At 45.2% G+C, this 16,327-nt stretch overlaps 2 protein-coding genes across 5 annotated transcripts in view; one reads left to right on the forward strand and one right to left on the reverse strand.

The window, feature by feature from the left end:
* Positions 1-16,327, forward strand: part of LOC129011399 (mitochondrial intermediate peptidase-like) — a 163,802-nt gene that overhangs the window by 102,768 nt on the left and 44,707 nt on the right. The gene's annotated exons all lie outside the window — the stretch shown is intronic.
* The window catches only part of LOC134737584 (uncharacterized), a 49,786-nt gene that overhangs the window by 2,788 nt on the left and 30,671 nt on the right, over positions 1-16,327 (reverse strand). The window contains exons 11-19 of one of the 4 annotated variants that reach the window (XM_063650622.1): positions 15,534-15,621; positions 11,241-11,369; positions 7,775-7,874; positions 7,473-7,611; positions 3,334-3,394; positions 3,191-3,226; positions 3,054-3,115; positions 2,842-2,936; positions 1,605-1,675 (exon numbers count right to left, since the gene is read on the reverse strand). In XM_063650622.1, coding sequence (XP_063506692.1) covers positions 1,605-1,675; positions 2,842-2,936; positions 3,054-3,115; positions 3,191-3,226; positions 3,334-3,394; positions 7,473-7,611; positions 7,775-7,874; positions 11,241-11,369; positions 15,534-15,621 — 781 coding nt within the window. Of the gene's footprint in view, positions 1-1,604; positions 1,679-2,841; positions 2,937-3,053; positions 3,227-3,333; positions 3,395-7,472; positions 7,612-7,774; positions 7,875-11,240; positions 11,370-15,533; positions 15,622-16,327 lie in introns of all 4 variants that reach the window. The other 3 variants (XM_063650621.1, XM_063650620.1, XM_063650619.1) reach the window with 3 other exon arrangements.

The following is a 16,327-nucleotide window of genomic DNA, read 5'->3' on the forward strand; positions in this document are numbered from 1 at the left end:
ACTGAGTACTGCCCACAGCTGGGGAGTAAAGAAAAGTCATTGGGACACACTGTTGTCTCCACATGCCACTGTGTCTGTTTGCAAATGTAGGCAGGCTGGGGTCCTGCCCCAGGGAAGACAGAGTCATGACAGATTCATAACAGATTAACAAAGAAGCATGTTTGAGACACAGGAGTGTCTATGTCTATCCTCATTCCTCCCTAACAGCCATCACCAGAGCATGTTTCTTGCACCAGGTCAACAGAGAGTAAGAGAGGCATGAAAAGCCCATTGTCCACACATGTTGCAGCTTCTTTTTGGAGAATGTTTTCCAGGCCTTTTATGTTCTGTCTCTGATTCTCAGAACTCTGCAAGGTCAGTGTGACCACCCTGCTCCAAATCTAAGAAAACAGAGGTTTCCAGAGGAAGGAGAAATTGTGCCCAGGGTCACACAGCTTGCAAGAGGCAGAGTGGAAGTAGATTCCAGCTCTGCCTGCGGGACCCTCTCATTTCCCCTCTGTTTCCCTTCTTGACAAAGGATCTTCTTCACTCTGGAGGTGCCACCCATGAGAACAAAGAGCTCTGGAGAGGTGGATTCCTGAAGAGCTTCAGGGGAACTGGGAGAGGGATTTCTGACAGAACAATCTTACCTCAAGAAGTCAGTTAGACATGGCTGTAATATTTCTTTTCACTCCCAGGTAATACCAAATTGTAAGTGCACTAGGACATAAAGAATACTTTTGTCCATGGAAAAATGAGGTGAGAATTCTAAACAAAGCAAGTTTTAAAACTGTGTTTCACTTCCAGTGTACAAGTCCCATCATGTGTAATCATAGGACTCGGCAGCTTTTCAAGGTACAGAGGCCACAGAAGAACCAGCTTAGCTGAGCATCATTTAAGGCCTTCATTTGGAATTGTCCCTGTAGGTAATAAGTTACATTCGCTCTTCACTAATTTACAGTCAGGGCCTATTTGCTATTACAAATATGGAACCTCTGACACTTAGAATATTAGATCAGGGGCCCCATTGGGTGGGTATGAAGGTGTTTTTGCACAACACGGTTACCAACAGGGATGGGACTGTGATGAACTATGGAATTGGCCTTGTCAAAGAGCATTCAAAATTGCACAAAGCACAAATTAATGTTAGATTAATGCGTTTTCACTATTTTCACTTCTGGGAATACAGCAGATATTTCAAACGTTAATCACCTACATTATAGCAGAATGCAAACAAAATCACAGCAAAAGAAAATCCCACATATTTCGGAAATGAGACCCCACAACATCTTGGGTAAGGTGGATCAGTCAGAGTTCACCGCGCCATGAGACCTACAGTACTGGAGGTCAGTGGTGCCTCCTCGTGTTATTTCTGGAAACAGAACAGTAAAAGCCCTTCAGCCCTCGGTCCCTGAGCTTTTATGGATTCTGGAGGTGCCACCAACGATGATCAGCTGGGAATGGAGAAGCCTGAAAGCTCATGGAGAAGATTTTGCTTCTCAAGAAGTCGAGACAGAAAAGACACCACAGAACCCACAGAGCAGAGGCCAGGCCAGGAGAGGGCGTTGTCGGAAAAGACCAAAGTGTCCTGATATAAGAAGAGTGAAAACGTCCCCAGCATTTACCTTTGTCTTCTCTGTGTTTTCAGCTGGGACGCCGTTGCTGTTCCTCATGGGAACCGAATGAGGTCCTGAATCTGCTAAGGGCCAGAGAAGGGAATGGGGCTAAATCTGGCTTGCATGTTCTGTGCAGAATAAGAAACCCTCCACACCCTCCGCTGCCATCTCACTCTCTGCCACACAGGTCCCTTACCAGAGGCACAGGGTTTATTGACCACATGCCTCAGAGGACTCTGGAGCCCTCTGGAGCCTCATCCTTGAGGAAGATACCACAGAGCCCTGGTCCAGGGGTATTCTTAACTCTCAACAGGCTGTGAACAGGTCGGGCTCTAACCAGCTGGAAATGAGCTCTAAATCAGTACATATCAGAGGAAATCACTCATCATGTGAGCACAGACTCAAAATTAAAATAGGAACAGCCATGGTTGGAAGAATATCAATAAACCCTGGACAGGAACAGCACTGCTCCTCTTCTTCAAGCCATAGGGACACTTAAAATTCTGTGGATTCATAGTTAATCTAACTTTCATACCTGGCCAGGTATTATCAATACTTATGAACAGAAATGGACATAAAGAGATGAACAGTCATGAGAAAAGGTTAGAGCTACAGAAATTAACTGGAAAGTTTTAGGGTTACACTTCAAATGTTAGAGGAGTAGGATTACATAGAAATTTAACTTACTAATGGAGTTATATAGTTGACAATAAACAACTTAAACAAAAAGAATGAAGGAAGTTCCAAAATGTAAATAAATGCTTCTTTTCTTAAAGCAGATCTCAAGCTACAATATTGATCCGTGAAGACATGGCCAGAAAACCTCTGCTCTCATCAGGACATGTGGCTCCCATTCTAAAGTGCTATTGTTGTTTTCTCAAGTGAAAGAAAAATAAATCCTTCACACTGAGTCAAGGTGGAAACGGGAGCTGGCCCATCTGCCTTCTAGGCTCATCTCCTCAATTAAAAGTAACCAAGACATCAGGGTGGGGCAACGTCCACAGTCAGTGGAGCGGCCTGAGCTCCACCATTCACAGGGGACTAGCCAAGAGCCATTCAGCTCGGGCACCTGAGAAAAATAGGGTCCTGCCACCCAGCGAGACAACTGTTCTCTTTATAAGTGCTTGGAATTGTTTCCAGGAAACATAACAATCACCCCACCCGAGCCCTCATCCCCAAAAGGAGAAGCAAGGTGTGTGAATTGTGCAGCAGAAATTAAGCGGCTGCCTTCACAGCAAGCTCCTACCCATCCAGAAAGGGTTCTTTAGGCCCGGTCGTCCCTGGACTGGCTCCTGACTCATGTGTCTCTCTGGCACTCTCTGCTTTTGCCTCATTTGACACCTAGAAGACAGAGAAAGAATTGACTTGAAGAATTAAAACACCAAGTTCTTTACTAGATGCTCAAAGCTTTATCTCAAAACAAAAACATCCTTTAAAATGTCCATCACAATGACCTACCTGTGCTGCTTGTAGGCAGCCTTCCTCTCTGCCTTCCCCCTTTGCAAGGCTTGAGCACAGAGCTGTGGGGAGAAAAATACATCCATGTCCTGACCTGGCAGACTATGTCCAAAAGCAAGGAAAACAAACAAACTTACTGAGTTGGCAAGAGGCTTTCTTGCAGAAGGGGTGATCTGAAAAAGCCAACACATGAGAAATTGAATGTTGAGAGTCTAAGGGCCATGGCATCATCTGCATCAGCACTGAACTATCGCGCAACTGCGGGGAGGAAGCTCCTTACTTTGCATCTGTAGTAGTCCTGTGCCCGCCGCCGCAACTCTTGCATGCGTTGAAACAGTTTCCTATGGATTACAATCACTTTCATCAGATAAAGCACCACTTTCAGGATGATTTTAAATAATCTGCCATGTTTCTGTTATCCTCACAACTGTACCCTTACACAATCTATCTATACCTAGAAAACGTATTTCAGATGGCTATAAGAGTACAGTCTGAGACGGTCGCGGTGGCTGACGCCTGTAATCCCAGCACTCTGGGAGGCCGAGGCGGGTGGATCATGAGGTCAGGAGATTGAGAACATTGTGGCTAGTACAGTGAAACCCCATCTCTACTAAAAATACAAAAAATTAGCCGGGCATGGTGGCAGGCACCTGTCATCCCAGCTACTCGGGAGGCTGAGGCAGGGGAATCACTTGAACCTGGGAGGCGGAGGTTACAGTGAGCCAAGATCACGTCATTGCACTCCAGGCTGGGTGACAGAGCGAGACTCCACCTCAGAAAAAATAACAAAAACAAAAACAAAAACAGTACAGTCTGATCCAAACTGTTGCTGTATTGATTCCTCCTCTTTTGCTTACTGCCTGCTGACTTCTGAGTTGACAATTTCCTTCCCCATTCTCAGTATATCCCTAATTCATCCTTCATTGAGCATCTTTTATCATAAAGCTCTATTCTCTTTGTATTAATATCCTTGCCGTGTTTCACAGGGCAGAAACAGCTGGGCTTATAAACAGGCATAGTCCTTTTGAAGGATGTGGTTGATCCTACAACAACACACTTTCCTAAGGATGACAACAACTCACTCCACCCCTAGAATGGCTGGTAACCGAGTTTCCACACAGTCTAGCTGGCAATGGGGTCAGGAGACGTTTTGCTACTTCAGATCTTTTGGTCACTGGTAAATCTTAAGGTACTTTGTTTTCTGTTTTGTCAACTCTGTCTCTCTCTCTCTGGATATGTCCTCTGACCATTTGTTTCTATTTCTGCATTTACTGGGTCTAAACATTGTACAAAGGTTAAAAACAACATTCCAATGGGGGTTTCCCAAGAGGGGGGGTTTCCCAAGAGGGTGGGGTTCAGTTTCTGAACTCAAGGTAGGTATGTATTTCTTTCATATCCAATTTCCCATTCTCCTCTGCCTCTGATAGCTGCCTCTCGTTTTCTGCTTGCTCACATTCTTTCATGTTTTGTTTCCTGAGATTAGAAGGGAGGGAAATGCACACACAGGATCCACCAGCCCATGTGGGATTCCCTCTGCCCTTCTGGCATCCGAAGGCTGTGATTCAAAGATCCCCCCTGCAACCTTCCCATAAATGAACCAACTGATTCTCATAATCAAAGGGAGAATTGACACCTCCCATTGAGGGACAAAGAAAAATCACACTCTGGCCTGCTGGCAAGTCACCTGTCATTTCCAGCTCATCTTCATAGTTTTATAGTTAGTCCTATTCTTTAGTAAATAAAGACTATTAAAAGCTTCTGTGAGGTGCACTATGTGTGTCTCTGGGGTCAGTCTTGTGCTTGACACAGTGAAACCTCATTTTAGTTTAGTGTGAAAAACCAGACCTCACCAACTCATCACAACTAACTCCATCAGAAGCAGAGGATTGCTCCTCATCTGACTCCTCCTGTGGGAGACTTGATTCTCAGTCAGAGGCTGATGCCGGAACTGAGACCATCAGCCATAGAGAGATCCTTCCAGAATATGGTGTCATTAACCCTGCAGTTCACTACTGCACTTTGCCATGATTCAGGACTGGAACTCTTGTCATCGACTTTAAAGATCCTGGTTGAGAGAAAAAGCAATCTGAATGCTGGGCGCATCTATTGAATTAGAAATGATCGGAATGGTTCCTAAGTCAGAGTGTTATGTCCTGAAAATAGATGACAACTGCAAACCATCCACCCTGGTGTTGACTGACTTTTAACAAGGTTCAGTTCACAGAGAGTGAGGGCAGAAAAAGGAAATGGCCTAAAAAGTTAAGTTTGCTGTGTTGCCCTCACACCACTTGATTCATGGTCCTGATCCTAAGGACCTCACCTGATACTTGGTTTTATAGGAAGGATGTGTAAAATTCCCAGAACGCTAGGAATCAGGGACAAAAACACTTCAAAGAGAAAGTTAATGAACTTGTTTCTGACCACAGGGCATCCTTCAGCACATGCTGTCTGGAGTGGCCTCAAACAAGGAGTGTGTGGTGAGGTGCTGAGAATGCAATGGGAGCAGGGTCCTGTCCCCACGCTAAATGAGCTCACAGATTAATGCAAATGAGAAGCCAGTGAGGACCTCACTACTCCTGCTGTGCACTTGGGAACTACAAACACAAAACCTAACTCTGGAGGGAAGCTAAGGAAGCATTCTAATCTTGAGTTGGCATAAGTGCATCTGAAACTTCTGATCTCCGATGAGAACAATGGGGGACACCAAACAGAATATAAAACCCATGATTGAATACATCAAATTGCTAACATGGCAGTAAACAGACATGAGGTCAAGATGGAGAAGAAGGAAACCCAGGACGAAAGACATCCTCGCATTTGGAACCCATTTCCCTGAGTTTCATTGCTGAATTCCAGAAGGGACTACTGAGATGCAAAGAAGCAGAGCAGCTTTTGCACACATGCATGCGATTAGATGAAAAACAAGTGGATTGAGGGTCTGCCAATGAAAGCGACCCGTACTGAAGTCCACTGGCTCTGGTTGAGACCCAGAAGAGTCACACATCAGAACAGAGATGGATAGGAAATACCTGGCCTTTGTAGGGACTGAGCCTGCACTGACGACCTCAATTGCAGCCTGTATGGAGGACCCCTGACCATCCCCCAGAAGTAGACTCCCATCTCTTCTGCAGCAAGATAACATGCTACTAGGTCTCAATTCATTGCTAAATATTTTTTAACAAGTATCTCACATTTAACAAAAAAAAGATCAGTCATATGGCAGCAAAATACAATGTAATATGACCAAAACGTGAAAGACTGTGAAAATGAATCTGGAGGTGACCCAAGCATTGAATTCAACAATCCAGGCTGGGTGCGGTGGTTCACGCTGGGAGGCTGAGGCAGGCGGATCACCTGAGGTCCGGAGTTCAAGACTAGCCTGGCCAACATGGTGAACCCCTGTCTCTACTAAAAATACAAAAATTGGGCTGGGCACAGTGGCTCACGCCTGTAATCCCAGCACATTGGGAGGCAGAGGTGTGTGGATCATGACGTCAGGAGTTCTAGACAAGCCTGGCCAATATGGTGAAACCCCGCCTCTACTAAAAATACAAAAATTATCCAGGCATGGTGGCATATGCCTGTAGTCCCAGCTACTCAAGAGGCTGAGGGATAAGAATCGCTTGAACCTGGGAGGCGGAGGTTGCAGTGAGCCAAGATCACCCCACTGCACTCTAGCCTGGTGAAAGAGTGAGACTCTGTCTCAAAAACAACAAAAAAAAATTGGCTGAGTGTGGTGGCACACACCTGTAATCCAAGCTACTTGGGAGGCTGAGGCAGAATTGCTTCAACCTGAGAGGCAGAGGTTGCAGTGAGCCAAGATTGCGCCATAGCACTCCAGCCTGGGCAACAGAGCGAGACTCTATCTCAAAATTTAAAAAAAAAAAAAAAAGGCTGGGTGTGGTGGCTCACACCTCTAATCCCAGCACTTTGGGAGGCTGAGGCAGGTGGATCACCTGAGGTCAGAAGTTCGAGACCAGCCTGAACAACATGGCGAAACCCCATCTCTAGTAAAAATACAAAAATTAGCTGGGTGTGGTGGTGGGCTCCTGTAATCCCAGCTACTTGGGAGGCTGAGGCAGGAGAATTGCTTGAACCCAAAAGGCAGTGAGCTGAGATTGTGCCATTGCACGACAGCCTGGGCAACAAGAGCAAAGCTCCGTCTCAAGAAAAAAAAAAAAGAGGAAAACCAATGCCAGTACTAGCACCTCCTCTTCCCCCGAAAAAATTACAAACAAGAATGTAGGAAGGGAAAGGAATTATACAGATTAAACTAATCAAGCAGAAAGGACAAACTCAATTTTGAACCCACTGAATTTGCCACAAATATTGTAGAAAATATTCTCAAGGACTTTACAGTTGTCTACTTTGATTGGCACACGGTTCATAAAGCAGTATTTGTGTCAAGGCACATCTTACTTTTTTTTGGCAGTCTTCCTATGTCCATTGATTTTGTAATGACTGTTGACCTTCCTTGTCACCTTATGGACTTCAGCTCGAACTTTGGCTTCCATATGTCTCTGTGAAGTAAAGAGGTCTTCCAGGCCAATTTTAATTCCTGGAAAGGAAGAAACCCTTTTCTTTGTGTGCATACAAATGGACCTTGGCCCTTGGTGACAGTGAGGAGAGGAGAAGGTGAGAAACCTGAGGGCAAGAAGCTGTTCTTTCCCTTTCCAGGGCAAACTCATTTCCACACTATGGGGACTCCAACAGAGCCATACCTTCCTGGCTACGGCTATTGGACCTCCAGGCTTTCCGCTGTACATCTGTGGATCCGTCATGTACATTTTGCGACTTTAAGACAGTCTTGAGGAAAGACACCTAGGAAATAATAATTTAAGAATGATGGCTGGGCACGCTGGCTCATGCCTATAATCCCAGCACTTTGGGAGGCCGAGGCGGGTGGATCACGGAGTCAGGAGTTCAAGACCAGCCTGGCCAAGATGGTGAAACCCCGTCTCTACTAAAAATACCAAAATTAGCCGGGCATGGCAGCGGGCGCCTGTAATCCGAGCTACTCGGGAGGCTGAGGCAGAGAACCATTTGAAGCCGGGAGGGGGAGGTTGCAGTGAGCCGAGATCACGAAGAGGTGGTGCGTGCCTGTAATCCCAACTAGTCGGGAGGCTAAGACAGGAGAATCACTTGAACCCAGGAGGAAAATGTTGTAGTGAGCTGAGATTGTGCCATTGCACTCCAACCTGGGCAACAAGATTGAAACTCTGTCTCAAAAAAAAAAAAAAAATAGGCCAGGTGCGGTAGCTCACGCCTGTAATCCCAGCACTTTGGGAGGCCGAGGCAGGTGAATCACAAGGTCAAGAGATGGTGACCATCCTGGCCAACATGGTGAAACCCCGTCTCTACTAAAAATGCAAAAATTAGCTGAGCATGGTGGTGCATGCCTGTAGTCCTAGCTACTCGGGAGTCTGAGGCAGGAGAACTGCTTGAACCCGGGAGGCAGAGGTTGCAGTGAGCCGAGATCACACCACTGCACTCCAGCCTGGTGACAGAGTGAGACTCCGTCTCAAAAAAAAAGAATATACTTCACACAACTGAACTGTACACTTCAACACGGTTAGATGGTAATTATCATGTTATAAGTATTTTACCACAGGTTAACATGTTTCACAACTTGAAAAAGAAGTAATTACCTTCAGCTCTCCGAGTTCTAGAATTTGTAACATTTCACCCTCTGCTCCTTCCTGATCTGCACTGGAGCATCTTCCTTCTATCCCTGCTCTACTCAGAGTCCACTTTCCCTTCCCTCACATCAGCTTCATTGAGGCTGGTTTGAACCTAACGCAAAACATTCTCACTAATGACTGAATTCCCACCAAGATTTCCGTATTAAGACAGTATGCTTTTAATCTTCTAAGATATTAAATATTTGTTCTCATCATAGCTAAAATGCAATGCAAATCCCATCTCAGATGTGGGTCAGATACCTATGAATCTCCTGAGGTAGTCATTGAAATAACTTTTTTTTTTTTTTGGAGACGGAGTGTCACTCTCACCCATGCTGAAGTGCAGTGGCGCTACCTTGGCTCACGGCAACCTCCACCTCCCAGATTCAAGCGGTTCTTGTGCCTCAGCCTCCCAAGTAGCTGGGATTACGGGTGCCCGCTACCATGCCTGGCTAATTTTTGTCTTTTTAGTAGAGATGGGGTTTCACCATGTTGGCCCATCTGGTCTTGAACTCTTGACCTCAAGTGATCCACCTGCCTCAGCCTCCCAAAGTGCTGGGATTACAGGCATGAGCCACCACACCTGGCCTGAAATAATATCTTTCAAATTCTTTGCAGAATTTGTTCTTTTCTGATTTCTGCACATAGGATAAAAAACAAAACATGTACTAGGATTTCGAGAGAAGCATGGGTAATCTAAAAAGATGAAAAAGCAACCACATCTATCCCACAGCTACTGCTAGATTTCATAGGAAAGGTAGCTGGCCCAGTTTGGAGCTAGGAGGAATGTCAAACACATGAAGAAATGAGAAGCAAGGAAATGCCATCATGCATGAATGCTTCATGGCACCCATGATGTCCCTGCTTAGGAGGTAGTGGTATAGATGACTAGATGATAAGGACAAAGATGAGAAGGTGTGAAGTTGTCCAAGTCCAACAGCTCAACTGAACTTTCCTAAATAGAATTTTTAAAAAGTGGTAAATTTAAAAACTTCCCCCGGCTCACGTTTTGGCTCACGCTTGTAATCCCAGCACTTTGGGAGGCTGAGGCAGGCGGATCATTTGAGGTCGGGTTTTGAGACTAGCCTGGCCAACATGGTAAAACCCCGACTCTACTAAAAATACAAAAATTAGCTGGGCATGGTGGTGGGCACCTGTAATCCCAGCTACTTGAGAGGCTGAGGCAGGGGAATCACTTGAAGCCAGGAGGTGGAGGTTGCAGTGAGCCAAGATCACACCATTATACTCCAGCCTGGGCAACACAGGGAGACTCGTCTCGGGGCTGGGGAAAAAAAAAAATCTTCCTCCAATTTATACCAAAAATTCTCTCTTCAGGACTAAGTGGCATAGAGAATGTTAAATGTTCCTCGATATCTTCATAACTCATATATTTTCTGTTTTCTACATATCTTGAAAGGCAGTGCCAAATGACGTGTAATTATCTAGGTGGTAAAACTGAAACATACTTCCTCTTCCCTTGAATATAAAAAAGCATTGTGGTATTAGTACTTTTATCTTGGATCATTGTTCAGAAGGAGGTTCAGCCCCCAGACAACCACACTTTTACTGCCATGAATGGCAAGAGAAAATGTAGAGCTCAACTTACCCAATGGAAAAAAGGCTCAAAAGACAAATTATGGCACAACTTAGCAGCCAAATTCTTACCAAGTACAGACTTTTGACATACTGATCTCTCCCCAGTTGCAACTGGGAACATGCACTTTGAATGATGTCATTCAAAATTACCCTGCCCAGACACACTTTTCATTGATTCTCTGGAGGGCAGTTCTAAGAGATTCTCTGGGGCTTTCTCTGCATCATGAGATGCAGTGCAGTTCTGCCCTTCACCTTCTGGCAGTTTGTCACCTCATCCCTATGACCTCAGAGGAACTTGGTCTCAGGCCAATTGTTTGTTCCTTGAGCTCTTCCATTTCCCCTAAAAATCATTTGCTGCCCCTCTAAATGGCCTACATCTCCATCTATCTCCCTCTTCCCTCAGAAGAGGGTGCTCTTTAAGCATCAACCATCCAGCCCTTCTAGCAGTCTCATTTTTCAGCTGGTTCCCATGTTTATGCCTGTTCTATGTTTTTCTTCTCCTGTTAAGCTGTCTGTTGTCAGCTCATTTCTGCAGTGAATCTTCAGAGAGGAGACTGGAAGCTTTCCTTCCACCCATATGGTAGAACTATAGAGCAGAAGAGTTTAGAAAGAATTTCCTACTTAAGTGATGAAACCTCATACTCCATTTCTGATAAATAACACTAAGGTTAAAAAAAGTTACTTTTGACCAAAAGGTCTGTTGACATTTTATTAAACAAACACCAACCTATTTAATTTTCATAATGTAAATGGCAGATATTTTCATAATTCTTATGCTAATAAATCATTTCCCTGATTTTTTGGGTAAAACCACATATTCATAATGAAGTCCAGAAACGTGAATTGTTTTAAATAATTTCTTCTTATTTGTGATTACAAGTATACCTCTACAGAAAGTTAGTATACTCACACAAAGGCTAGTTTTCCAGAGGAAAATAGCAAGTGTAGAAATTCCCAGAAACACAATAATGATAACTATCCAAGGAATTCCACAAAAGTCAGTCCCAGGATGAAAATGATCAGGTGGAGAATTGATAACCTGGAATAATAATAGTTGAAATAATGAAAAGGTCAATGACACTGACAATATTTCACTCAGAAAGAATCATCCTTAGAAACCGTCAACCTCCTCCAAAAGGTAACCACATCCCTCAGATATCACCGTGGGATTCCATTGCTACAAAAAAGAACAGAAGTTAGAAGTCTCGTGTTTTTCAGATGGCTGGTAGTGTTTTTAGGCATTGCAAATGTGGGGTGTCATCTTTCTTGGTATGAAGCAGGGATATCCAATCTTTTGGCTTCCCTGGCTATATTAAAAGAAGCAAAGTTGTCTTGAGCCACACATAACATACACTAACACTAACAATAGCTGATGATCTAAAAAAAAGCTCCCTTTTTTTGGAGACAGTGTTCCACTCCACTCAGTCGTCCAGGCTGGAATGCAGTGGTGCAATCTCGGCTCACTGCAACCTCCAGCTCCTGGGCTCAAGCCATTCTCCTCCCTCAGCCTCCTGAGTAGCTGAGATTACAGGTCTCTGCCACCATGCCCGACTAATTTTTTTATTTTTAGTAGCGATGAGGTTTCACCATGTTGGCCAGGCTGGTCTCAAACTCCTGACAGGCGATCTGCCTGCCTCGGCCTCCCAAAGTGCTGGGATTACAAGTGTGAGCCACCGTGCCCGGCCATTTTTTTGCTTTTGTTTTTGTTTGTTGTTTGTTTTTGAGATGGGGTCTCACTCTGTCACCCAGGCTGGAGTGCAGTGGCGTGCTCTCGGCTCATTGCAACCTCTGCCTCTCAGGTTCAAGTGATTCTCCTGCCTCAGCCTCCTGAGTAGCTGGGAGTACAGATGCCTGACAGTGCACTCAGCAAATTTTTGTATTTTTTGTGGAGATGGGGTTTTGCCATGTTGGCCAGGGTGGTCTCAAACTCCTGACCTCAGGTAATCTGCTTGCCTCAGCCTCCCAAAGTGCTGGGATTACAGGCAAGAGCCACTGCACCTGGCCAAAATCTCATAATGTTTTAAGAAAGTTTACAAATTTGTGTTGAACTGCATTCAAAACTGTCCTGGGCCACATGCAGCCCATCACTCATGGGTAAGACAAGCTAAGTATAAAGTAATTATCTTATCTTTTCTTTTCTGTTTTGAGACAAAGTCTTGCTCTGTTACCCAGGCTAGATTGCAGTGGCATGATCTCAGGTCACTGCAACCTCTGCCTCCCAGGTTCAAGCGATTCTCCTGCCTCAGCCTACTGAGTAACTGGGATTACAGGTGCCTGCCACCGTGCTTGGCTAATTTTTGTATTTTTAGTAGAGACAGGGTTTCACCATTTTGGCCAGGCTGGTCTCCAACTCCTGACCTCATGATCTACCTGCCTCGGCCTCCCAAAGTGCTGGGAATACAGGTGTGAGCCACTGGGCCTGGCCAGTAGTTATCTCTTCTTTAAAGTTATTTACTTGTTTTTTAAATTGATGTGTAACATTGGATGTATTTATTATATATCACATGATAAAAGAATCCCTCTAAATAATACTTCCCTCTTGGATTATGTGAATCTTTGTCATTTAAAGCTCAGCATAAGTAAAAAAAAAAAAAAAAAGAAAAAGAAAAAAAAACAATGAAGAGATTACTTCATTCACAAATAAGTATCAAATTTTAGTGCTTAAAAATTAACAAGGTGGGCCGGGCGCGGTGGCTCATGCTTGTAATCCCAGCAATTTGGGAAGCCGAGGTGGGTGGATCATGAGATCAGGAGATTGAGACCATCCTGGCTAACACGGTGAAACCCCATCTCTACTAAAAATACAAAAAATTAGCAGGGCCTGGTGGCACGTGCCTATAGTTCTAGCTATTCGGGAGGCTGAGGCAGAAGAATCACTTGAACCGGGGAGTCAGAGGTTGCAGTGAGCCGAGATTGCACCACTGCACTTCAGCCTGGGTGACAGAGTGAGACTCCATCTCAAAAAAAAAAAAAACTTACCATGGAGATCATGAAAATGGCACGAATAGTGTGGGATTTCTCTAAGATTGTTGATATTAATTCCATTAGACTCTTATGTGAGTGAAGAAGAAGACTTCCCCTGAGTAAGTTCAGACAGTTTGTGATAGCGTTTCTACCTCGATTCCTCAGGATTTAACTATATATTTTTGAAAACATCTCAATTTTAAATGTTTCTTTCAAGATGGTGAATTAAACAGAGATAGCCCTTCAACAGGTTGAACTCAGCATATGCCGAGTGTGAAATGCAAATGATGGAGTTAGAGAACCATACAACAATGGTAATGATTCAGAAACATGGTGTTGAGCAGAATAAGGCAGACACAAAAGAGTACCTATGGCATGGCAGGCATCTGTATACGCGAAATTCCAGAATAAACAAGCTAACCCATGATAAGAAAGAGACTGGCCGGGAAGAGTGAGAGTTCACTTTCTGGGGTGACATAATAGTTAGATCTTGGCTGGGCACGGTGGTTTACGCCTGTAATCCCAACGCTTTGGGAGGCCGAGGCGGGTAGATCACCTGAGGTCAGGAGTTCAAAACCAGCCTGACCAACATGGAGAAACCCTATCTCTAGTAAAAATACAAAATTAGCTGGGCGTGGTGGCACACGGCTGTAATCCCAGCCACTCGGGAGGCTGAGGCAGGAGAATTGCTCGAACCTGGGAAGCAGAGGTTGCGGTGACCTGATATTGTGCCACTGCACTCCAATGGGCAGCAAGAGATATTGTGCCATTGCACTCCAGCCTGGGCAACAAGGGAGAAACTCTGTCTCAAAAATAATAATAATAATATAAAAATAAAAATAAAAATAATAAAAATAAAATAATGTAGATCTTGAACGGGGGTTGGGTTATGCTGGGATACGTACTTTCCAAAGTTAGTAAACTTACACTTAAGGTTATATATCTTGGCCGGGCGCGGTGGCTCACGCCTGTAATCCCAGCACTTTGGGAGACTGAGGCAGGTGGATCACGAGGTCGAGAGATGGAGACTATCCTGGTGAACATGGTGAAACCCCGTCTATACTAAAAATACAAAAATTAGCCAGGCGTGGTGGTCTGTGCCTGTAATCCCAGCTACTCAGGAGGCTGAGGCAGGACAATTGCTTGAACCCCGGAAGCAGAGGTTGCAGTGCGCCGAGATCTTGCCACTGCACTCCAGCCTGGGCGACAGAGTGAGACTCTGTCTTAAAAAAAAAAAAAAAAAAAGGCGTCAAACCAGATGACACAAATCAAAAGATATTTCACTTTGTTTTGGTTCATTTTGTTTTTTTGAGACAAGAGTGCAGTGGGGCCATCTCGGCTAACTGCAACTTCCAGCTCTTAGGCCCAAGCGATCCTCCCACCTCAGCCTCTCCAGTAACTGGGATAACAGGTACGCACCAGCAGGCCCGACTAATCTTTTTTGGAATTTTTTGTAGAGATGGGGTTTCGCTATGATGCCCTGGCTAGTCTTCAACTCCTGGACTCAAGTGATCTGCCCACCTCGGCCCCCTAAAGTACTGGGATTACAGGCCTGAGCTGTGTAATTTCATGCCGCGTGACACAGCCCGGTAACAAGGAAGAAACCCCGCGGGTCCAGCGTCTACTCACATAGGTGGGGTGATGGCTGATAAATCCCAGCAGGAGGAGCCAAAAGAGCAGCCACCACACCGGCATGTCCTGGTCCTCTCAGGGCGCCCTGAGGCGGCCAGGACAGAGGCGGGGGTGGCTTAGGGCAGGGGGAGGGAAGGGGATGGAGAGGCGGAGGGAAGGGGGAGGGGAGGGGAGGGAAGGGAAGGGAAAGGAGGAGAAGGGGGCTGTTGGGCACCTGGAGGTGGAAGAGGAGGAGGAGGAGGAGGAGAAAGGGGTCTGGGAAAGGATCCGGTTCAAATTAAGTTCTCAAGCACTGGTGGAAGGTTTAGCTACAGGTCACGGAGAAGGTCAATCAGGGAAGCAACAGGACGCGCAGGGCAAGGGAGCGTGAGGCTTAGGAGCAGTTAGATGGAGACCAAGGTTCTGCTTTCCACCAAACCTTCTTCGGTCTGGGCCCTCTCTTAGCAACCCTGGGATTTTATACTCCCTCTCCACCAATCCCTGACGCCGGTGGTGCGGCCTCACAATGGACATCCCATGAGTGCCCCACCATGCCAATGCCCCCTCCCCCATCTCAGCCCCCCCACGCTCCTCCCAAGGACAGGTCCTCTCTGGAACCTTCACAAACCTGATTTCTGGTCCTCCCCAACCAGCTCCCTGTCCCTGCTTCTGGGCACTCCTTCCTTCCTGAGCTCCCAGGATTCCTCAAGGTCACTCTTGGCCACAAAACATAAAAAACAAATGATGGCAGGATGGCAGGAAGAACCTCATACCCAAGCAGAGTGCTAGGTTTTACAGCCCCCGCTCAGCCATTCATATCCTAAGCAACAAAACATCAGCAGGATGTGGAAGGTCCCAATAGTAAACCATCTCCATCACATCCATGTAGCCATCAGGCCATCAACCTGTATCTCAGGGACAAATGTTGCAGATACACTCATTTTAAGCGTGCATGGTACATTTACAAAAATTAACCTGACTTATTTTGTTCCAGCAAATCTCAATATATTTTACAGCAATCAAATCACACAGCATGTTTCTGATCATATAACTGTGCTAGAAGTCAATGATTAAAAGCTAACTCAAAATTATTATTTGCTTGGAAATTCAAAGTGCCCTTATAAGATATAAACATAAGAAAGAATCCAAAATGAAACAAGATTACCTTTAAACTCAATGATAAGATCATAACATGGCAAGAAAATGTCTCCCTCTGGCCTGGGAATTCCACTTTGTGGCACAAGGTTGTGTGATCTCACATAACCCCTAACCCACCTAGACATGTTAACATCTGAAACAGAGTGATGATGTGACTTATCTATATCATCTTACTGCCTGTGTGCGTGGACTTTAAATTCTGAACCCAAATGGGGGAGAAAACCAAGTTGACTTTCATGATTGACCTTTCAGGGATGTCCAAGA

Source organism: Pongo pygmaeus, chromosome 14, assembly GCF_028885625.2.
Source record: "Pongo pygmaeus isolate AG05252 chromosome 14, NHGRI_mPonPyg2-v2.0_pri, whole genome shotgun sequence".
In the NCBI taxonomy this organism is placed as follows: domain Eukaryota; kingdom Metazoa; phylum Chordata; class Mammalia; order Primates; family Hominidae; genus Pongo; species Pongo pygmaeus.